Source organism: Papaver somniferum, chromosome 4 (genome assembly GCF_003573695.1).
Source record: "Papaver somniferum cultivar HN1 chromosome 4, ASM357369v1, whole genome shotgun sequence".
NCBI lineage: Eukaryota > Viridiplantae > Streptophyta > Magnoliopsida > Ranunculales > Papaveraceae > Papaver > Papaver somniferum.
The window spans coordinates 149,389,343-149,413,307 of NC_039361.1; the positions used below are offsets into that span (position 1 = coordinate 149,389,343).

Genomic DNA, 23,965 nt, shown 5'->3' on the forward strand with positions numbered 1-23,965 from the left:
TCGTCCATCCACTAATTCATTTACTCCTTCTACTGCTAACACGACTTACTCACATTTATTATCATTGATATATTGCTAGATCGCACGTGGTGTGAGCCGCCAGACCAAAGCCATAATGAATATCTCCCATGTGACATGATTGATGTCTCATGTGAAGTCTGCTTTGCATATGTGTATTTAGTTCGTCAATCGTTGACTTGGCTAGACCGTGAGTCTTAGCTTGATGAGTCGAGCATAATTATCAATGACAAATGTGATATGCTCGGTGACTCATCATTATGATGAATTGATCATAAAGTGTACGTTGATACAACAATAATCCTTAGATGTTGAATGTGATGAATTATTGATAATTGTTATATATCATCCTGCCAGGTAATACAACGATGATACTCGAACGATGTGGATTGATGAACATAGTCATGTTGAGATTGTTAGATCGATTATTGACTAATATGTATTTGATATGTCAAGCTTTTGACAGGAAATCAGATATTGCTGAGTTATTATAAAATACACATCTCGATCTACCATGTCATGAGTCATCGAATGGTGAAGCAGAGAGATCACAATGTTATTATATTGGTATATATTATATGATAGACCAATTGGATGATCGACCAATTGGATGGTCGACCAACAAAAATGTTGGTAGCAGGACCGAACTTTAAATATTCAATTAAAATATTGATAACTGGATCAATACAAAAATATTCAGACCTAGTTAGGATTATACTTAGATGAAACCCTAATTTAAGAAGTGAGGGATCTAGGAGATGGGGGATCGTCCAATATGGGTAGAGACCAACCCACCGACAGGTATGGGCACGTACCATTGGTTGTGGTGAGACTGGCTAGGAGGTGTATGAAGGATTGTCCAATTGAAGGATTCACCATATGGAGGATACATCATATGGAGATTAATCAAATAACTAATTAATAAATAGGTGGGACCGGCGGTTGTGCACGGGCCACTATGTCGATGGCTGTCCACTCTGAAAATTTGGTATTTTTTGATGGTTATTCGAGCATTATTTTATATTTCAAAAGAGTTTGATCTTGACAGCAACTCTTGACTTTGCTCGAATGAGGAAGTAGAATTTTTTGAACGGCAAAGAATTTTAGAAATATTAAAATAATAATATCTAAATATATTACATAGTGTAAAGACCTAGTGGTTACGGGGGCTTTGTGAATATGGTGGATTGAGAAATATTTGATAAGATATGGAAAACCAAGAGTTTGCTTGAATGAGAAAGTCATGAATTAAGGGAGTCATGAATCAAGGAAGTAATAATAAAATAAAATAAAAAGTAAAAGGTAAGGGACCGACCATGGCACCAGCGACATGGTCGGCTGGTGGTCTCGCGCCTCATTTTCTTTTATTATTTTCTCTCTACTCCTTTGATGAATTTTCCATATCCTCGTTCGTCCATGCTCTTGGATGCTAGTTCGTGCATTATTACTAAATACGCACATGCCATTTTTTCAGGGCTTACTCGGTGGTGGCCCGTATGCCCGAAAGGAGAATATTCATTATTAATCTACGAAATTCAGTTGGTAAAAGCCGTGGATTGAAGTAATAAAATACTGTGGTGAAAATAACATTTCTTATAGGAATTCAATAGATGAAATAACACTAGAATTAACTAATTAATTAGTCGCTATATACTAGCAGACAATCTGTCTAGGAGCATTAAAATGATTCGAGAACCAATGTATGAGATGGTAGAAGCATCATACTCGTTCTATATAGTCAAGGAACACCTAGAGGAGAATTCCTAACAACACCAGTGACATCATAAAGACGTTACCACTCTATACCAGTGGCTAATATATCTAGGAGGCATCCAATCATTAAGGTTCTGCACCGAATTGTGGATATATGCAGAATATTGAAAGCTTATTTGATACTTTAATATTTTCCTTGCATATTTATACTCTGAAGAGGCTATATGATCAGTCAGAGATCATCCTAAAAAGAGTTTACATGTCTAAATTATAAAATATGAACTTCATATATTCTTCTGAAGCCGGGTCAGAAATATACAAAACAATAATTTTAGCCTTCGTCGAAAATCCACCATCAACATTATCAAATCTGAAATATGAAGGAGCATAATCTAATATGCATGATATATACAAGCTCAATACAAATTACTAAAAATATAATATTTCTTGCAAGAACTTTACATTAAATGTAACTGCCTAGAATATCAACTTCAACTCTAGAAAATAAATGAGATAATTTGTATCTTAAAAATATAATATTTCTTCAGACTAAAATGTAGCTGAGACCGAATTAACCCTCCAAGTAATTCAGCTGCAGTCGCGTTCCTTACGTCTCTTGAACCTTGCTAGTTTCTACGCACTTGATTTTCTTAATTGACGTCCTTTATAACCCAAAAGTAACTTCAATCTTAGTGAATACTTTCATGGATTAAGATTGTGGCCCATACTTTCCTCTAGCTGGATCTGGTTAAAGACCAGAGCTTGTATTAGAGATTCCTCTTCCAATTTGTCATAGATTCAACAATTGTTGCTTCCATATCTTCCTCTAACAGACAAGCCTAATTGATTTCCCTTTTGATTTTTAAATCTAGGTTTGGAAATTTGTTTGCAACGGACGAAGTCCAGCAAACCTCACAAATTTGGTAATTTACACTCAGTTAGCTGAGAAACCTGGATTCTTAACCACCTCTCAAGAACAATCCAAACAAACCAAAGAAGAGTCAGACATCTATCTTGAGAAATCATAAGCCGAAGAGAACTTTGGGATTTCTATTTATCTTGTTCCTGATCTAGGATAATGAAAACCTCAAAGATCAATAAAAAAAAATCCAGATACAAAAACTATCAAGTAAAGGATAGTCTGTCCGGGCTTCACGAATTCTTAAGTGAAGTCTTCAATATCGTAACCTAATTATGTTTCTCAAAGGAAACCTAGGTTTTAGAGGAAGACTCTAGCTTAGCAATTAGGACACAAGAGTGACAGAAAATCATGTTGCAAGAGTCTCCCGCTTTATATATTTTCAGTTCTCCAAGTAGCTCTTAATTCAATCTAGGGTTGCTGGAATTCAAGCAAAACTTTCTCAGTTTATATATGAACTTCTTATTAGGAATCCACGTAAACATGTGAGATGTCTTCCTTGAAACTACACAAAAGAATATGTATTATGGTCAAAGGTTCTGGAATATTGCACAATGATAGTTCATGGTGGTGAGTATGCATTTTGAACTTTCAAGCATAAGTGGTGTTCAATAACACTCAAGATTTGCATCATAATCCAAAAGCCTAAAAGATTTTGTGAATAAAATTATCTTAAAAGTGTCTTTGAGAGTTGTAGCAAAGGTGAACATAGTAGTGAAGCAGTTCGTGATCTTCTGTTATATAAGAACTGGGTAGTTAAGCATACTCGAGGAGTTCAAGAAGTCATCCTCAAAAAGTATGCGTACCTATGCTAGTTCGTGAAGTCATATCCAAGGGGTATGCATACCAGGTATGTGTACCTTCCCCCATTCTCAAACTCATATCTAGTTTGCAGAATTTTGGATTGACTTAGGTATGCATGTAATTCCCCGACCCTCCACCGATATTGTCCCCATTTAGCGACAGAGTGCGATTTTCAACCGTTGTGATTATTCAGCAGAAGATTCCTGAGAGGTCACCCATCCATGGATCGCTCACGCACGAATAAGCTTAACTACAGACTTTCTGCCAACTTTGGAGCTAATTGTGATGAAAAGGCCTCGGTATTTATGTAGACGCTTATTATCTCTTATGAGACCATTATTCGTCATAACCACTCAACATACTCTCCCACCCGAGCACAAGCGACCCGTCCCTAGTTGTATCCTAACTATCAACAATAATGTTCCAACTTACCCACTGCGATTATCCAACAGTGAGGGATTTTTAACGACACCTACTGCAGTCATCAAACAACAGCTTCCTGAGAGATCACTCATCATGTGATTGCTTCCGTCCGAGCACACTTATGAGAAGTTTTCCCCATAACTGAGTCAAATGAACCCATCAGGCCTCGGTGTTAAGATAGGACAAACCATTACCTATATTCCAATTGGCTCACCTACATATCGAATCAGGGTATGCGTACCTTGCTCCATACGGTTTTCAAAACTCTCTTAATAAAATTTGAAACATTCCCAATAATCATACACAATATGCGATTGCTTGGGCAATTTCCAAATGATCAACTTGAAACAAAAATAGTTCTTCAACAATGAATTATTCTTAATCAAGATTGTTAAGGAACTAAGAACATCCATCGCTTGAATCATATTTCGAGAAATTTATCAAGGAAAGCCTGGACTCAAAATTTCTTATATGCAATGTTAAATCTGCTAAAATCATACAACATAGTCTCATAAGATAGAATGGTAAATGTCGTGAGTAAATGCGATAGGTCAGTCTTCACATACCCTTTGTTGATGATATTCTCACCAATGTCGGCATTTTTTATTACGTCTTCAATCTTCGAGGGTTATTCAGTGATGTCTGATACTCAACTACCACACTCGAATCCTAGCCAGAGGCTTGACTTTATTAAGCTAGAAATCAATATATAATTTTGTGCAATTAACTAACATTCAAAACAATCTTGAGATAACAAAACTAGCGAGTTCGACCGAGCAGTACTTCAACACATTTTCCATTTACTAATAATATGGGTGACAATATTCCTTACTATCAAAGTTACCCCCACCTGTAAATTCTCAAAAATACTGGAACACCAAGATTTTTATAAATACCAGACTCCTTTCGTACTCTTGTTTACCCCACTGAAATTTCTTTTGAATATGATTCATTTTTTCAGTCAAGTTCTCTGGCATTGGGAATACAACCAAATGGAGGTCAGATATAGTTCCCAATATAGTCTGGTTTTGAATATTTTATTCCGCTGAGCTTAAAAAATTTATATTCCACGTAGCTAATTTTGTTTCAAAATTATCCAACAGATAAAAAAATGAGTTAATTTTATTTTTGTGCACCAATAAAGGAACTCCCAAGTTGAATGAATATTAGTGACATCACATGTTGGCAATTTTAGGAACTTTAGATTATACTTCTATTAATCTGGATAAGATTATTCTTGAAGCTAGAAGAATGATAAACACACACACATATATAGCTCCTTCCTTTTCCGTCCAAGTAGATAGGAAAGGAATTAAGACTTCCATTAATTTTGTAGATCATTTTGTGTTCATAGATGGTTGATCCAAGAATTTTAATATGGGTCTAGGGATAATTTGGTGTGATAATGCAGGTAAAATAAAGGGTTCTCGTGCAGACTTTGGAACGATTCCATAAGCGGTTAGTGCCGAGGCGACTGTTCTTATTTTGGCTATCTCTTGTGCTCAAGAGATGAATCTGTCCAAGGTTCTTTTGGTTAGTGATTGTCTCCAAATGGTGAATTATATGAATGAAGATTGTAAAAATATCAGTTGGAGGTGCAACGATGTCTTGGTAGACTATTGTTATCTGGTAATAGTAGTTTTAAAGTTGTTTATGTTAAGCATGTTAAAAACCATTTAGTTGACCAGCTTGCTCGTCGAGCTAGAAAGTAATGTATTAAGGATAATTAGGTATCTTTCCTTTTTTTTTTTTTGCAAGTCTTGTAAGGAGGGAATGATGTGCTGATCCACTTGATGGTTCTCATACTCCCTCCCTTGGGAGGAGATAAGGATTTGGACCCTAAACCTTGTAATTGCTAGTAGTATTTAGGAGCCACAACTAACAGTTGTACTAACCATCAAAATAAAATAAAATAAAATAAAATGAATGATGTGTTTTGTAGAGCAAGGGTTATGAGTAGTGTTACTCAATCAAATGATGAAGGCGACTACCCTTTTGATCAAGTTAGACCCTACTGTGGGGGTCTTTCACCCCACGTCCAACCCCAAGATTTTCGAGCACTCGTTCAAATGAAAGAGCGGTCTGTAGTTAACTCTAGACGGGGGACGAATCCCCGTCAGGAAAAAGTAAAGCTATTTCCCGTGTAGAATTCTTTTTTGCACCAAATGGGGGACAATCGCCCATTTAGATGAATTTTTTTTGGACGGGAGACATTCCTCCATCTATTTCAATTTCCAATTTATTTATTTTTGCTACACGAGAGACTGTCTTCCGTGTGGTGTCTGCTTTCTATTTATCCGTAGTGGATTCTCTCGTTCATTTGATTAAGTCCTCCTCGTTCATTTGAGTAAGTTAGTCTCCATTTGGAGACTACCATAGACTTTGCTCTTAGTAATAAAAGAAAAAGAAGGAAAGGAACTTTAGATTTAAAGCTATGACAAACTTAGCAAAATTAACATCTCGTCTAGAAAACTTACTAAGTTGGTCGATAACGGCAACCAAGTTCCCAGCTTCACTAGTTCTAGCTTTGGTTAAAGAGCCCAGGGGCGGCATGTTTTATTAGAGGGGCGGCAGTGTGATAGTAATGTCCCTTTAGTTGGTTAGAGGATGTCCTAAAGGGGATGTAAATTGACTATATCATCCTCCCCATTTTTTAACCTAAATCAAAACTAAATTGAAAATTTGTTTTCTTTCCTCTTCTCTTCTCCTCCTCCCATCAACCGTAACCTCTATTAAAACTCAAAATTTCATCATCTTCGATCAATCGACGATTCGAAAACTAATCAAGCGTAGTGTAATGACTTATATGAAGTATGTTTTGAAAAACCCAATTACGGTTTAGTTTATTTTGTTCGATTTAAGTTTAATTTCTATCAAAAATTAGGGTTTTAGATGAAAATTGAAATTTCTGGGTTTATGTGAGTTACGGTTGATTTTAACTCTATTACGAACCGTAATTGGAGATTTTGATGTTGTTACTGTTGGTAATAGTTCAACTACCAACCGTATGTTCTTATATCTGAGAATTTTCTTCAGTTACGGTTGATAACCATTTTAGTTTACGAACCGTAACTTAGTTACGGTTCGTATCGAGCATTTGGTTACCAACCGTAACTGAGTTACGGTTCGTATCGAGCATTTAGTTACCAACCGTAACTGGTTTTATGATCTGGTTTTCTTCAAATTTAACCAGTTACGGTTGGTAGTTCATCTTTTACGAACCATAACTAAGATTTACGGTTGATTACGAGCAAAATTCTAACCGTAATTAACTCTGAAAATGTAAAAAGAAAATGGATTTTCTTTTTAAACTATACAATCTGATTTTGTTTTGATTTAGAGTTAATTGAAGTGAAACTTAATCATTAACACTAAACTAGATTGTCAACACTAAACTATGTAAGAGTTAATTTGTCATTTCCGTTTTTTTATGAATAAGGAACACTTAAATTATCATGTAATGATCCTTTTTATCTTATTAAAACGCCGTCCCTCTAATAAACCATGCCGCACCTATAACAGGCTTGTGGTTAAAAAATTGGAGTCCTCCATCGTGTTTTTCCACTCCCCCAAACAACAAGTCCTCCCCCAAGTAACAAAAGGCCAAGTATTTGAAGACAATGATAGGGGTATGCCTTAAAAACTGGAGTTACTAGGATGTATTATGTAATTACCTAAGTAAAAGGAGATTTGACAAGCACTTGTCGATTTATAATAAAAAAATTGATGTGGAAAAAGCTGTTAACGTAGAGGTTAGACCGCGTCAATGTACTATGCACGATCAACGAAGCAGCTTTCTCTCTGCATAAAGCATACATACAGAGAGTGCTAAAGGTTAACTGTTCTACATAATTACAAAAACACCACTCCATCATTAACTTGCCAAATTACCTTTCTCGTCCTCAAACTTTAACATTTTTAAGTCCTTTCTTGAAATCTGTATGATGGGATGGGACCTTGGTACATTCTCTCAGAGTCTAAGGCCATTGTGATTGTTGTTGTTATTTGCGATCAAAGGGATAATGTTATAGATTGATTTTGATATGGCATGTGACTGTTGTTCTTTTGGATTCGCATACGAGTACCACCCACAAGTAGATACCCATTTGAGGGGCCAGCATGGGCCCCACTGCCAACTTGGGATTGCTTCTCATGAGCTCTTGCTCTGTCAAAATCGATGCAAGTTATAATGCCCTTGACCAGCACCTAGTTAGTAATTCGCAGAATAATACGCGTATTATTCGCGAATTGTTCGTTCCCGCATTAATCCGCGTTCGTTTGGCGAATTGTTGTAACACCGAACATGGTACGCGTCTGTTATGAGCTTCCCGGACACTACGGACACCTGGTGGTGAGTTGGGCGTAAGTATTTTAAAGTTTAAAAATTTAGGGCATAGGAGAGGATCAAACTCATGACCTCTAGGTTAATAGACTAACCTAGAACCATTGGGCTCTGCGTTGATTGTTGGTCTATTTCCATATACTACAAATATATACAGTTTCGTCATAATTTTTACCTATTATCCGGTGTAAAAGTTGTTTTCATATAATATAACATAGCCGAATTTTGAGCACCGAATTAGTATCTCAAAAACGAATTATACACGTACGTATCTCGTTCCGTATTACTCCCGAATCACGAACCGTTGACCGGATTTTTGACCGAATTTGATTTTCACGAATCCGTATAATACTCGTACGTTTGTCGTTCTGTACGTATGTCGTATTCCGAATTGCCAGCATGCTTTAAAATGACATGGTTTCATTTTTCACAAGCAAAATTGAGTACTGGGTTCGCCAAAATTAATAAAAGAGGTATCCAAGTTAGCGTTGAACATGGTTTTCGACCGGAGCCTGACCGATTAGGAAAAAACCGAATCAAACCATTTACTAATGGATTGGTTATGGTAAAGAAAATTGGAAACCGACATTACTGGTTCGGTTTTGGTTTGATCTGAAAACCGAACCAAAAACGAATGGAAAATCGATAAGTATAGGCCGTTGATTAAAATCAGATAGATTTAATCTACCCCGTCCATCTCACTCTTTGTAAACCTAAGTTCTATCCTTATCCCAGACGAGTTCATTTTCTCTTCTTCTTTTCTTCGTCTCCAGTCGGCATTCGCCAGAATCTTCAACTGAGTTATGAATTTGGAGCATGCAGAGCTCGGAGTTTATGTATTTTGAATCTATAATGTTTATGTTTTGGACTATGCTTTTAAACTTGAGTTATGAACTACGTTTGTGTGTTAATTACATTCTGCAGGTAGGTTAAAAAAATTCAACTGTTATTTTTTTAAAATATTTGAACTGTCAGTTTAAGAACAGTCGGTTTTCCGTTAATCCAATAGAACAAACCGAAACCGGCTAAAACCATTTAAAAACCGAACCAATGGTTAATTAATTGGTTTGGTTTAGATTTTTAGAACCGAACCAAAACCGATCATGAACAACCCTTATCCAAGTTTAGTGAGACGGGTGGTTTCCAAATCTCTATAGAGGGGCTATTTGGACCTTACGGTGGTAAAGTCATTGATGGAAATAAAATAACTCATTCACAGTCATAAATAAATTTATTTCATATTAGTCAAAAATCGATCTGCAACAAACAAATTGTGAAGCCATTGGTGAAACTCGGTATTAGCGGTCACTGAGGCTAGATTAGTGTCTTATGCAGACCAAATTCTTTTAAAAGCAAAGCCTTCCATAAATAAGGTTGACAGCTGCCTCTAATTGGTGGTACCACACATTGGACAGATAGAACCTGAGGGGTGAATCAGGAAATACTGAAAAACAAAAGAAGTAGCCTACAGGGCCTAGTGAGTCTATTCTCTATACCCTTTATAGGAGTGGTGGTGAGTGTCAATTTCTTTGTCTGTCTACCTCTACCTCTACCTATGAGTTTTCAGACTTCTTCTCTCTTACTGTTAGCCTAATGGGTGTCTGCCACGTCACCACCACAACTTACCTGTAAAGCAGCCTTCTTTGTTTTTTTAATTTTAGTTGTAGAAATCAAAACCAGAGAGAGAGAGAGTTATGGGAGGAGGAGGAGGAGGTGGTGGTGGTGGTGGAGGAGGAGAAATCCAATCAGCGCTACTCAGCATTTCTTTTCTGAGAAAAAGGAAGACGAGAAAGTAGCCGTTAATATCAACAACAACAACAACTTTCCTTAACAAGCTTCTCTTTCTTTCTACTACTGAAAAAAAATTAAAAAATACCCTTCAAAAAAAGGAATCACTTTTTCTCAAACTGTATAGAAAAAAGATCAAGCACTGGATAGATAGATACATAGAGATGTATTCAGCTCCTCCTCCACCTCCTCAGGGATCAGATCCAAGAGGACTTACTAATGGAATGGACACACCTAGGGTTTATCAGACCTGGAAAGGAAACAATGTAAGTACTAGTAGAAGATGAAGACCATTTCATTCTCATTCTCATCCTGTTTCGTTTCTGCTTCTCTCTGTTGTTTTAGAAAAAGGTTTTTTTTTTTTGGTTTCTTATTTTATGGGAATCTAATCATATGAATTACAGAATTGAGATGATTTTGGATTTTTTTTTTCAGTTTCAATAACAATTATGAATTCTGGGTTCAATTTGTTTCTCTGTAAACTGTGGTAAAATTTCCGTATTTGCTATGCTGAATGTGTTCTTTATGTGGTTTTGGGAATTCAAACTTGGTGGATAAAATTTTGAGATTTTATCATGTGGAAAAGTTTAGTTGTAGTAATTACTTGGTTTCAAATTAATGGGGTTGTTGTTAGTATGTTGATTACTAATGATAGGAAGCTAATCCTGTGTAGTTGAGCTCGAACATTTACTTATATTTCCATCACTTTGTAGCTCTACATTTTTGCCAATTTACATAATGCAAAAGCGATTCATGGTAGCTCTAGAAATTAGGGACTTGTATTAGATCTGATGAAAGAAATCTTGTCTAATCTGTTTAGCTCAAATCATTCCAAATGCTGCAGAGAGAAAGCAAAATGTAGTTCCGTCGTTTAAGTTCTTGGGAGCGCTATGTGTGCTTGCCTGTGTTCCTTTCTTTTATTAAACTGCTATTGAAATGTTCTTTTGATCATACTACTTGCCATGCCAATACAGTGGGCTAAACATCACATTGAACTGCAATTTCTTTCGGTTTTTAATGAACTAGCGCATTGGAGTAGATAAGCATGCAGTTCATTGTCCATATATAGTAGATTTATTGGCATTTTCTCTTCAGTGTTTTTGTGCTGTCCTTTTTTCCGTACTTGGTATACTCTCTTTTTCTTTAATGGTGTTTGATTTAAAGGATTATTTTGGTTGGCGTTTAATCAATCTAATTTATTTGGAAACTATAATGCGAAGTAGAAAATGCATGCTTTAAAGCACATCAGGAGCAGAAAACACATATTAACTGTTTCAGTGTCTTCACTGGGCAGCTATTTAGGGGGAATGTGGTCATAATATTAAGTCAGGCGATCTTATGCAATAAATTTGTTTGGTATTTTGCAGAGATTTTTTCTCCAAGGGAGGTTTATATTTGGACCGGATGTGAGATCAGTGGCGTTGACTATATTCCTCATTGCAGCACCTGTAGCAGTGTTCTGTGTGTTTGTTGCCAAAAAGCTAATGAATGTTTATTCACATCACCTTGGAATATCAATCATGGTGGTTGCTGTGGCATTCACATTATATGTGAGTATTCTCTCTATCTGAATATCCTATGTTTCCCCCATCCATGACAAACCTGAGTTCATTTTATGTAATTTCTTGCCCATGACTATAAAAATGACTCGTGGAGTTGGATCATTGGAAAACATGTATAATTAATTTCATAACCTTTTTTTGGCTTTTGTTTGTTGTGTTAATTTGCTGATATTTAAGACAGAATGTGCTGATATTTGTTACAGGATTTAGCTCTTCTTTTGCTTACGTCTGGAAGAGATCCTGGTATTATACCTCGCAATGCACACCCTCCAGAGCCAGAAGGCTTTGACGGGAATGCCGAAGTTGGGGGTGGACAAACCCCTCATTTACGTTTGCCTCGAATGAAAGATGTTACACTGGCGAATGGGGTCGTTGTAAAGGTCAAGTACTGTGATACCTGCATGCTGTATAGACCTCCACGCTGCTCACACTGCTCAATCTGCAATAACTGTGTGGAACGATTTGACCACCACTGCCCCTGGGTTGGACAGTGTATTGGACTGGTAAGTGGAGGCAACATACATTTCAAACATTATGTGAAGTTTGGCAACATGCGTTATTTCATTATGAGCATCATCTTCTTTCTTGCAAACGATTGACCTGTTTCCTTAGGCTTTACTATACTGCACGTCTGACCTAAAACTTTATTACATGTGCAGAGGAATTACCGATTCTTCTTCATGTTTATTTTCTCCACAACTCTTCTTTGCGTATATGTTTTTGGATTCTGCTGGGTATACATAAAGAGGATTATGGATGCGGAGCAAATTACTGTCTGGAAAGCAATGACCAAGACTCCTGCGTCCATAGTGCTGATAATTTACACCTTCATATCAGTCTGGTTTGTTGGTGGTCTCACCGTCTTCCATTTGTATCTCATAAGTACAAACCAGGTAACTATGATCTGCTCCACTCGAGTCTTTCGGTGAAAATTCAATATAGAAACTCTTTAAAGGTATTGATACTGTATGGTGGCTCCAGTATTTATCTCTTCGCTTTTGTTTGGCTGGCAGACTACCTATGAGAACTTCAGATACCGATATGATCGGAGAGTAAACCCATACAACAAAGGAGTAGCTAATAACTTTAAGGATACATTCTGCAATAGCATAGCTCCATCTAAGAATAAATTCAGGGATATGGTGCCTCAAGAGTCCAGCTTACCCCCAAGAACAGTGAGTGGTGGGGGTTTCATTAGTCCAAATATGGGAAAAGCTGTAGGAGATATAGAAATGGGTAGGAAAGCAGGATGGGCAGAAGCTGGGGCTGGATTAGACGAATTTGAGGGGCGTCTTAGTAACACTGATGGACATGACAAAGATAATGGATTTGGGAATGCCTCTCCCGATTTAAGTCGGACACTACCTACTGAGAACATTGAGGGGCGTGCTCCAACGCATCCCAGGCGATCTAGTTGGGGAAGGAAAAGCGGAAGTTGGGAAATATCCCCCGAAGTTCTTGCTTTGGCTGCAGCTGGAGTTGGCGAATCAAACCGACATAGCAGTGGCAGCACAACAGGTGGTAACCGATAATCTTTTAGACTGTGAACATAGGCTGTAAAAGAAATCGATACTCTGTGTTAGTGTGAGTTTATTTTTTTCTCGGGGACTTTGCTCTATTTTTCCTTCTTCTTCAATGAATATTTGGTTTACAAAGCATTGGTACATGTTCTAATTAGTGGATATAACTGCTAATATGGTACCACCAATGCCATAAAGACAAAGATAATTCGAGTCTAAGATGATGCAAAATAATGCAAAAAAAGTAAAAAATCTTAGGAATACTTACTTAATTCACAGGGAAAAGATTTGGAGTGAAAATAACATCCTCCATGTTCTTAAATAATAAGAAGCTTTCAAAGTAAGGCCTGCAACTGCGGTAACTCTTCTTCTTCCGGTTGTAGTAATAGAACGATGGTGAGGTTGCGAAATCAATCTCGCAATTGCTGTAACTTTCGATCTTCCAGTTGTAATAAGACAATGAGAAATGATCGTATGTGCATCTCCCCATGAAAAACAAGTCTGTTCCTGGAACGTGTTGATATCTAAGGTTCCATGGTGGTTGACAGTGAAAAGGCGGGTTTGATAAGGTCTTTCTTTCCCTGCAATAATAATTACAACTAAGACTACTTGCAGCACTACTAGTACCAGAGTTGCTTTCCTTGTTTTGTTGATACAATTTATACATCTTTGTTGATGTTGTCCCCAAAGCTAAAATAGCTAGCAGGCCATCCATGTCGATAAGTCTAAGACGATAGAGAAGTTATCAGAAGATTGGATGAGGAAGCAGTAAGGTTATTTTCTTAAACTTTTCACTGCCAACCTCGAATTGAATAATACATGCATCTTCTTCATTGGAGTCATAGCGATAATGCAGCCAACAGATAAAACCATTCACATGAACAGATTCCAAGTAGCCGCAATCTCTGCCAAGAGGTGGGACGTCGACAATCCTTCTCCATGTATTATGTCTCACGGTCAAGACCTCGCAATCCAGCTCATAATTTACAACGTAGGAATTAGTGTTTAATCCAGGTTTTCATGACCCAGTTAATTGCTAGTCCACCCGTGAAACTAATTTACTCGCTAGTCCAAAAACATGTTTTTGGACCAGATTATTTACTCATTGGTCCGAAGACTTTGTGGAGATTATAAAGTGTGTTTTTTAAATGCCTAAAACACCCTTCCAGATCTAATTAGTACCAATACATATGTTAATACGTAGTAACATATGTAGTACTAGGGCTTAACCCGTGCCGTTACGGCACGGGAAAGGATATGTATTTCAAATATATCCATCGTTTCATATATATCATAACTGTTTGCGAAAAATCAATCCAGTCGATCCAAGTTTAAATGTTTTTGAGGTGTTGGTTAATAAACATGTCCTTAGCCTCAAATCTATTAATATTATGTCAATCCTTTGGGACAAACATAGTTAATGGTTAACCAACCCCTGAAAATCCTATAGGCCTATGGGTAGTAGAACACTGCTTCATTCACTTCTTCAAAACAAAGTAGTGTCCCTACTTCGAAAATAAATAAATCATCAAAGGTCGTTCACTAAATTTGTAACAAAACTAAAAACACGAAATTACTTCAAAATCAATCACTAAATTTATTAGCTTCATAAATTACTTTTCTCCCTTTGGTGATATATATTATTCCAAATTTAATATAGATTTGTGTTTATTCATTTTCCTAAAGTTTAATAATCTATAATTCTTGATTCATTTTGTTTCTTATCTACTTATCTTCTCTCTTCACCTATTACCATGAACTATTTCTCACGCATGCATAATCACATGAAGTCGAGGAGAAATGACAGAAAACAGATATCATGACAAAAAATGGGAATAAAGAGAAATATGAGAAACTAAATCATTTGCAGTTGAATCGCGTGTAGCCTTGTATATGATCAATTGTTTTTTTGTAGGTTTTATCTTCTTTCCTGCCCCGATCCGACAAATCTTAAAACTACAATTATTGATTTATCTTCTCCCTAAAAAAATTTGTCCTTTGATGTTTATTTTAATTTAAAAAAAAAAAACTAATATCAAATAAAAAAATAATTAATCAAGGGTAACTAAATAAGTTATCTGCCTTAAGACACTTTTCTCATCCCACTACCACTACTTCTTCCAACACAACAACCATTAACGTCATCACTCCACCATTCTCACCAACAACCACCACCATTATCCCCATCGCTGATCCACCACCCCGCCCACCATCACAACCACAGTTAATGCCTACTGGCTTAATATAAAATAAATTTATTATGTTCTGTATTAATGAAAATATATTTATTTGATTAATTAAAGAAACATTTATTATAAAGAACATTTAGTATTGAAAGTTAATTAAACTGATCATTTTACACCGGTAGATCTAGCTTTCCCAAGAATGAATTCAGAACGCCCTTTATCTTGCCTAAGTTGTCTAAACTCTATCTTTTAAAAACTAATATCAAATAAAAAATATAAAAAATTTAACCAAGGGTAACTAAATAATTTATCAACCTTAATACACCTTTCTCATCCCACTGCCACTTCTTCCACCACCACAACCATTAACGTCATCACTTCACCATTCTCACCATCACCCACCACCATTATCCCCACCGCTGATCCACCATCCCGCCCACCATCACAACCACCATTAATACCTATTGACTTAATATAAAATAAATTTATTATGTTCAGTATTAATGAAAATATATTTGTTTGATTAATTAAAGAAACATTTATTATATAAAATATTTATAATAGAAAGTTAATTAAATTTATCATTTTACAACCATAGATTTAGCTTTTCTAAAACTGAATCCTCACCGTCCTTTACCTAAGCTAAGTTGTCCATGCTTTGTTTAAGAAAATGATAGAAACCCCAAAAATATGAAACCATGTAAAAAAGAAAGGATTTTCTCAGATGTTGTAAGCTCAGAGTAGTTTAACTCGTCACAGATGTACGTTTCGGAACTATACTCTCGGATTTGGGTTTTTTCCTCTCCGCAATCTATCTCCCTTCCCAACTTTATTTCTGATTTCATTTGCTCCACAGTAAGGAATTAGAGCTTTCAAACCCACCCATCCTACCGAATGTGAGCGAGAGAATCAATTGTTCAGTTTTATGGGAGAGTAGGTTTGTTATTTTCAGTTGACCAAATTTTTTCATTTTGATTTAGACTTTTGAGATGGGAATAAGAGAATATGTAATGAATTTTTCCCAATTAAAGAGTGTATTCATGGGATCGACCGAAACCGTGAATTTACCAATTGGGAAGAAAAATCATGACTGATCTTTATCTTTGCTAACTTACCGAAGCTTCATTTTATAATACAGTAAAAAGAAATAGGCAAAAAGTATACATAGCTAAGGTACAACCCTTACCATAACGATACATCTCGATAATAAGTAATTTTTGTCTATTGATTTTGACTTGTGCCCATTTGTTTGTTGTAATTATATAACGTGACATTTTATGGTTTTTTGTTTTTTTTGATCTTTCATGTATTTTAACAGAGTTTATGTTACTAATAAGACGATCAACCACAACTTTTAATTTATAATGTTATCCATTTTTTAGCGACACAAAATGAACATAGCCTATTGCTACTCACCAACCGTCGCCACCACTACAAAGCCATCTAATACCATTTATTTCTCCATTACAACCACCACCTATCTCCCGTTGGCCGTTTGTCTTACTTCTAATTTTGAATCACAAACATCATGAGTAAAGTTTTGGCCCGACAAACTTAGGTCGTTAATTAATTTATTCCGTTATATTTTTTATGGTTATATATTCTGGTCGAACAAACAGCTAGCACCATGATTTATACAACCGGGTACTAAAGGTAGCAGGGTACCGTTTAGGTGACCCGACAGTTATGATAATTTTTTTTCTAAATGGTATGGTCTCATCCTCAAAATATGATATATGTTTTTTTCGATTGTGATGACCAACTACATCTTTCACAATACAATGTTTTCTGTGTTGTAGATATACAAAATTAATAATATCTACGACTATTCACCACTATAAAACCACTCATCGGTACCACCACCATTGCTTCTACCAGCCACTACTTCTTGTATATTCGGTTACATTGCAATCAATTTTATTTTAGCAGTTAGCACCATAATTTATACAACCAGGCACTAAAGGTAGCAGGGTTCCATTTAGGTGACCCGGTGGTTATGATAATTTTTTTTTCTAAATGGTATGGTCTCATCCTCAAAATATGATATATGTTTTTTCGATCGTGATGACCAACTACATCTTTTTTTTTTTCTGTGTTGTAAATATACAGAATTAATAATGTCTACGACTATCCACCACTATAAAACCACCCATCAACATTATTTTTTCCACCACCGCTGATATAATCGCCTCCACGACCATTTCTTCTACCAGCCACTACTTCTTCCACTATAACCATTAATTTCTATTGATCTAATTTTTATTAAAATTATTTATTAATGTAAAAATACATATTTATTAGATTAATTAAGAGGACATTAAATGATGAAAATTTTAATAAATCATTCATTATGAGAGATTAATGAGACATTAACTAATAAAACACTCATAATGATTAATTTTAATTAGAGCAACCCACAACCATGGATTTAGTTTTCCACAAAATGCATCATGAACGCTCTTTATCTAGACTAAGTTATCCATACTATGCTTTATATTCTTGATCAATACATAACATATTAATATGTAGTAACATATATAATATCATATGTTAGTAGTAATAACATACTAGTATATTAGTAGTAACTAGTATTACTAGTACTATACTGGTAACATATGTTACTGGTAGTAACATATGTAGTATCAATACATAACAGTATTGATATGTAGTATCAATACGTAACACATATTGGTATGTAGTACTAATACATGATAGTATCAATACATAACATATTGATACTACATATTAATATGTAGTGTCAATACATAACATATTAATATGTAGTAATATATGTTACTAGTAGTAACATACTAGTATACTAGTTAATACATAACATAACACATATTGGTATGTAGTGATGCTTATGGAGAGCATAAAAGAGGTTTTTACATAGTACTATATGTTAGGGTTGGCAGAGCAATTTTACTCTTTTCAAACATTTTTTGGACTAGCGAGTAAATATCGTTTCCCGCTGAACTAGCCATTAACCCGGGTCGGATTTGGTGGACTAAACAACAAAGTTCTCATTACAATACCCGGCTCCTTAGTTCGGGTACACCAAATTACCATCACTTTATGTTTTTTTTGTTGCCAGATCATATCCCAAACCAAGACTAGATAGAAAAACGTACCTTTGTTCTTCTTGCTGGTTTTTTTGTAAATGCTGATCCGATCCATGGCGTTGATTCTCTGGTGCTAATGTTATATATGCAAAGACAGTATTTAATCAAGTCCATGACGCAAATCAACCCGTCGACGGTATAAAAACTATATTTCTCTTCTGGAAAGGGGTGTTTCCATGGAAATGAGTATTTCCATGCAGATATGGCTCCGACTGCTGGAGCTACACGCCCATCTTGTTTAGACGGAAAAAGTAACTCCATTGATATCAAAGACCTTACAGACTTTAGCGACCCGATACGCAAAAGCGAAATTGCTTTAGAACGAGATAAGTGTAAATCAACGAAGAAGTCATCATTCTGGATTATTGATTTCCAATGCTTGCACACACACTTGAACCTCATTAATGATTTCGCATGAAGTCTACTCAATACCTCACAAACTATCCCTTCGGGAACATCTGATAATACTGGGGATATCTCACTAACTAGTTTTTCTAGATAACCGCGAGCTAATTCTAGTTTTTTCTTGTGTTGGTTCCGTTGCTTTTGTTTCTTCTTTTTCTGTTGCTTCTGTTTTATACACTTGCCATGCTTAATCATCTTAGGCTATACCTTCTTCCTCTTTTCTAACTATGTGTTGACAACTTCATCAAAAAAAAAAAAAGTAATATAAAAAAAAAGTAAAAAAAGTTTTCTTTTGTTTTATACACTTCATATTACTATGTGTTCCTCTTTTCTTCCTCTTTTATGCTTATTCATCTTATGCTAAAGTTTTCCGTTGAAACTAAAAAAATTATATAACATTTATAACCCACAAGGTTATAGATATATAGTAATATCAAAACTTGGTATATTCGATTCAAGAAACAGTTACTTGCAAATCAAGACATGCTTAATTTTTTTTTTTTTTTGAAGCATAAGACATGCTAAACTTTCCATGAGTCCATGACCAATCCTGAATCCTGTACTCAACATTTTTGCTAGTGGTTTTGGCACATAGCCAGTGCTGAACTTTTCATTGCGTCCATCTATGTCGATTATGTCAATTTTGTTGAACTTTTAACTCGTCGAATTGGATAAAACTTGGTTCTTCCCAGTGATAATGAAAATGTATCCAATAAATAAAACCATTCACATGAACAAATTCTACATAGACATAGTAATAATACATTCGACAAAGAGGTGGGAGATCGATACCAACTAAATCAATCCTTCTCCAAGAATTATGTCTTCCAGTTAAGACCTCTCAAACCATCTCATTAGTTTCAATAGCATTCCACAATGCACTTGTATTCCTTCGTTACAGGATCATATCTCATCCCAAACATTATCAGCAAAAAGGCTCTGTGTAGCTCTTGTTTCCTAACTTGTTCCTGTTCGATTAATGTTAATTTGATCCATATTGTTGATTCTGTTGTGCTAATGTTATATATGCAAACAAAGTATCCAATCAAGTCCTCAAAACAAAGCAACCTATTGGTTGTAATACCTCCTAGATCGTCATGAGGACATATACAATCACATATCAGTCCCTTACTACCGAAGTAAAATTACATAGTTGATGTCGCGGCTAAGGTTTGTTCATCAGTTTGGGTCGAGGTCGCGGTAATTCTAGTTGGGTTAGCCCGTTGCTTGTTATTTCAGGTCTGAGTCTACTAATATGATGGTGCTGTTATTATTATGGGCTTGGGCATTTTAGTTTGTCTGTGCGGTGCTACTTATTTTTTTCCTTGTGCTTGGTCCCTTCCAAAGTTGGGCAACCGTGTGAAATGATGCTTACCCGAGGATGCATCACTTGGCCATGAAGCTTACTCAAAAATACATCAAAGAGGCGGGACTTGGTCCATGGAAACATGTCCTAAATTTTCGGATATGGAATTGCGAATAAGACTAGGAGCATTGGCCGAGATTTAAAATGCATCACTATGGTGCATTTTCGTAAGTTGGCATCGCTCGAGAACTAAATATGTATCGTAAGTCCGAAAGATGCATCTATACGGTATTCATATATTGCAAATACGTATATACTAAAAATATGTACATAGTAAACATCTCTAAAATTCCTATATGTAGAATTACAAATAAGACTTATAGTAGGTGCTGGTTAAAGGTGCATAACAAAATTGCATCTCTAAGAAATAATTTTTTTTAAGGTTCTTGTTCAATAAGTATATTTTTTTACAAAAGCATCATTATGTTTTGTTGCTTGCCTAATAAAACATATTTAATGTGAAGAATCATTAAGCCGCGTCGCCAATTAATGGTAGTTTTATAATGTGTAGCTATTATTTTCGTTGTCTTGTGTACCGATTATGCATCACTTTAATGTATTTCGAAGTAAAGGTGGATGTTACTGATTAAGATTGATCAGTAACATTTGGTGGCATTTTTCAGTATCCGAATCTGATAGTTGTGAATCTGAATCTAAGTTACTGATTCAGATTGAGCTTATCCGATAAAGAAGTTTATTAGATTAAACGAAAGAGCTTTGTCGATTACTCAACATAACTATAAAGATAATTAAAATGGTTACCAAACATATTTTGTTCCTCTACTGTTTGGAATACGACCTAAAAGAGTTGAGTATATAAAGACATTACTGGGTAAAGTAACTTGAGATAGTACTTTTGTCTTGAGATTCACGTGCGTGACCAAAATGTCGAAGACGCAGGGATACTGAGGAAACTAAGTATCCAGGGGTAGTCTACTTGGTCTCAACTATACGAAGTTGGCTCATGTTCTTTGTATAGCGGCTTAATTCTAATAGTATTCAAAACTGGACTAGGTCCCGAGAATTTTCTGCATTTGCGGTTTCCTCGTTAACAAAATTTTGTGTTGTGTTATTTACTTTACTTCCGCATTATAATTATTTTATCTTACTAATATAAATAAAAGACCCAATTGTTTGGTGAAGCTTTTTCAGGTCACAAAAATACCCCTCTGGATTTTTGTTTTTTCTTCCTAAAATCGCGTAAAAAAAGAAATGTAAAGAGGATAGATCTGCAAATAGGCCTGTCAATGGATGCTAACGTAACGGAAATAGGCTCTGCCGCTGCCGTTTCCGTTAAAATTTAGCGGATATCCGTTACCGTTCATTTCCGGCGGAAATAAGAAATTCAAAAACGTTACCGTTACGTTGGACTTACCGGATAACGGATATTTTTCCGCTGCCATCCGGTAAGATGATGATTTCTAAGGCAAAGAAGATGATTTCTAATCAGTAATCACACAGAGAAGATGATGATTTCTAAGGCAGAGAAGACGATGCTTGATTCAGCATCCGTAGTTTCTCTCTTTTTCTCTCTGAGAACTTCTCTGTTGTGTCGAAGTGAAGAACAGAAGAATGACTGAATGAGATGAGATAAACCAAACAATACATAACGTATAAAAAGGGGAACTTAGGCGCAGGCCCAAAAAAAATGTGCATAACTAGTTATGCAGTACAAAGAAAATGTGCATAACTTGTTATGTGGCACAAAAAAAAGTGCATAACCAGTTATGCAGATGCATAAGACATTATGCAGTACAGAACAATGTGCATAACTAGTTATGCAGATGCATCAAAGGTTATGATCAGATGCAAAGAAAATGTGCATAACTAGTTATGCAGTACAAAGAAAATGTGCATAACCAGTTATGCGGTACGCACGTTAGCGGATAACGGAACTAAACCTAACGGAAATACACGGTTCCACTACCGTTACGTTAAGAAGGGATTATCCGTTAGCTTATCGGTATCGGATATCCGTTTACCGCTATGTCGGATGGTAGCAGTAACCGCTAACGGATTATCGGTATCGGCTAACGGAAACTCGGTATCCATTGACAGGCCTATCTGCAAACGTGGACACGATGACTGAGAGTTCAAATCCCGACGTCCCCATTTTATCTTTTGTTTTCTCCTTCCCATTTTTTCCATCTTTTTTTCTTTCGTATCTAAGAAAAGAAAAACTTCTTCTCCTTTAGTCAGAAAGGGTAGTTCATCCACGAAAGAATCTTCTTTGTTCTCCTCGATTAACTATGAAATTGAGAAAAATTTCATAGTTAAAGGTGTGGGTTTTGCTGGCACTAGACAGATTGATGTCATTGGATTTACAGAACCACTTCTGATTTTCGTTCTCTCGCTCTGCTTCTTCCTTTCTCAATTCCTTCTACTCTCTTTCTTCTTCATACAAAATCTTAGCTCCCTCTTTCGATTTATCTTTTTTTTAGGTTACTTCACCTGAGTTGATGCTTCGGTTTGGTTGAAACAAGTTACTTCACCAGATTTAGGGGTTCTGCTTCAAAATTCACTTGATTGAACCATTAAGTTTGGGGCAAAAACTTAATTCATCCATCTCTAGAAGTCGTCAGTGGGTAGGTATTTTTCTCTTTTACTTTCTTTTCTCTTTGCCGACTATCTTTTGATTGTTAGGTTTAAATTAGTAATGGGTTTGTGTTGAGACTATTAGTCCCACATGGTTGGGTTATCTAAAATCCTGCGATTTATAATCTTTTAGGGTCTCTCCATTCATTGTCAGGTCCTCTCCACTCATTGCTAATTAGTTTTGATTTGGATGCCCGTATTCTAATAGTTTGTTTATTTTCACACATAGAACGACGTCAAAGAAATCGAAGACATCAGGAGCGAGGTTCAAGTTAGTGACTTTAGCTTGAATGGGTTTTTATGAAATTCAAGCTTTAATTTTGATTGGCTTTTCATGAAAATATTGGTTTAGTTAAATTGACAATTTTTCAATAAATGCCGAACGCCATAATTCATGAACTTCAACTGTTTGTCAATTTTCCTAATACAAAAAACATGTTTAAAGTTCAATTTTGGTGATAAGTTCACAGCTGCTGATATCTTTTTGAATCTGACTTTGAGGAACCAGTGTTTCTCCACTCTTATTACAAACCAAAATTCAGATTCAATAAGTAAGCAGTTTAGTGTGCTTGGAACATCATCAATAGACCAGTGTACTGGCATTGAGGTGTCAATAGAGTAGAATGTCTCAACATGGTTGAACTAAGGTTGAACTTGCCAAATAGTGAATATGACAATGTCTCAATTTAGCTGATTGCAAATTGCACCGCACGTGTTAGACTGAATTAAAGGGTGGTAGTATGGTCATGTTTATTACATTAGAGTAGAACCACAGTCTGAGATTGGCATCGACAGTGTAGAATATCCTGAGATTGAAGTTCCTGAAAATTGCCAGACAGTGCTTTATATTTCATGCCAGATGATGATTATCGCACCATTTTTAAAATCATGTTTCTTGCGATGGGATTTATAAATTTCCATCTAATATATTTAAAGTAACTGCAACTATCAAATTTTCAAAACTATATGGACGGTAATTTCGATTTGGCGGTCGTCGCCCCTATAAATAAAAGCTTAAATTGAACCAAATGGTAGTACCTCATTTGGTAGTTAAATTTGCATGCATGGGTTACCTTGGCTTATGGCTGTTAGTACTCTTTGGTCTCATTTTGTCTACATGAAATGCAACGGTAATAATCTAAACAAATGCAATGCCATCACCATCGCCTTTGAAATGCGATAGAAATGGCTGCACACCCTAC

At 35.8% G+C, this 23,965-nt stretch overlaps 1 protein-coding gene across 1 annotated transcript; it reads left to right on the plus strand.

Moving 5' to 3' along the window:
• Positions 1-9,900: 9,900 nt before the first annotated feature.
• On the plus strand, positions 9,901-13,227 carry LOC113271550 (probable protein S-acyltransferase 7). Its single transcript, XM_026521447.1, has 5 exons — positions 9,901-10,273; positions 11,375-11,557; positions 11,773-12,072; positions 12,229-12,462; positions 12,583-13,227. The coding sequence occupies exons 1-5, from the start codon at positions 10,172-10,174 to the stop codon at positions 13,099-13,101; spliced, it is 1,338 nt and encodes a 445-aa protein (XP_026377232.1). The 5' UTR covers positions 9,901-10,171; the 3' UTR covers positions 13,102-13,227.
• Positions 13,228-23,965: the final 10,738 nt, after the last annotated feature.

Coding starts and splice junctions, on each gene's coding strand:
- LOC113271550 (XM_026521447.1), top strand. CDS start 10,172: ATGTATTCAGCTCCTCCTCCACCTCCTCAGGGATCAGATCCAAGAGGA. Junction 10,274..11,374: donor AGACCTGGAAAGGAAACAAT/GTAAGTACTAGT, acceptor GGTATTTTGCAG/AGATTTTTTCTCCAAGGGAG. Junction 12,073..12,228: donor TTGGACAGTGTATTGGACTG/GTAAGTGGAGGC, acceptor TTACATGTGCAG/AGGAATTACCGATTCTTCTT.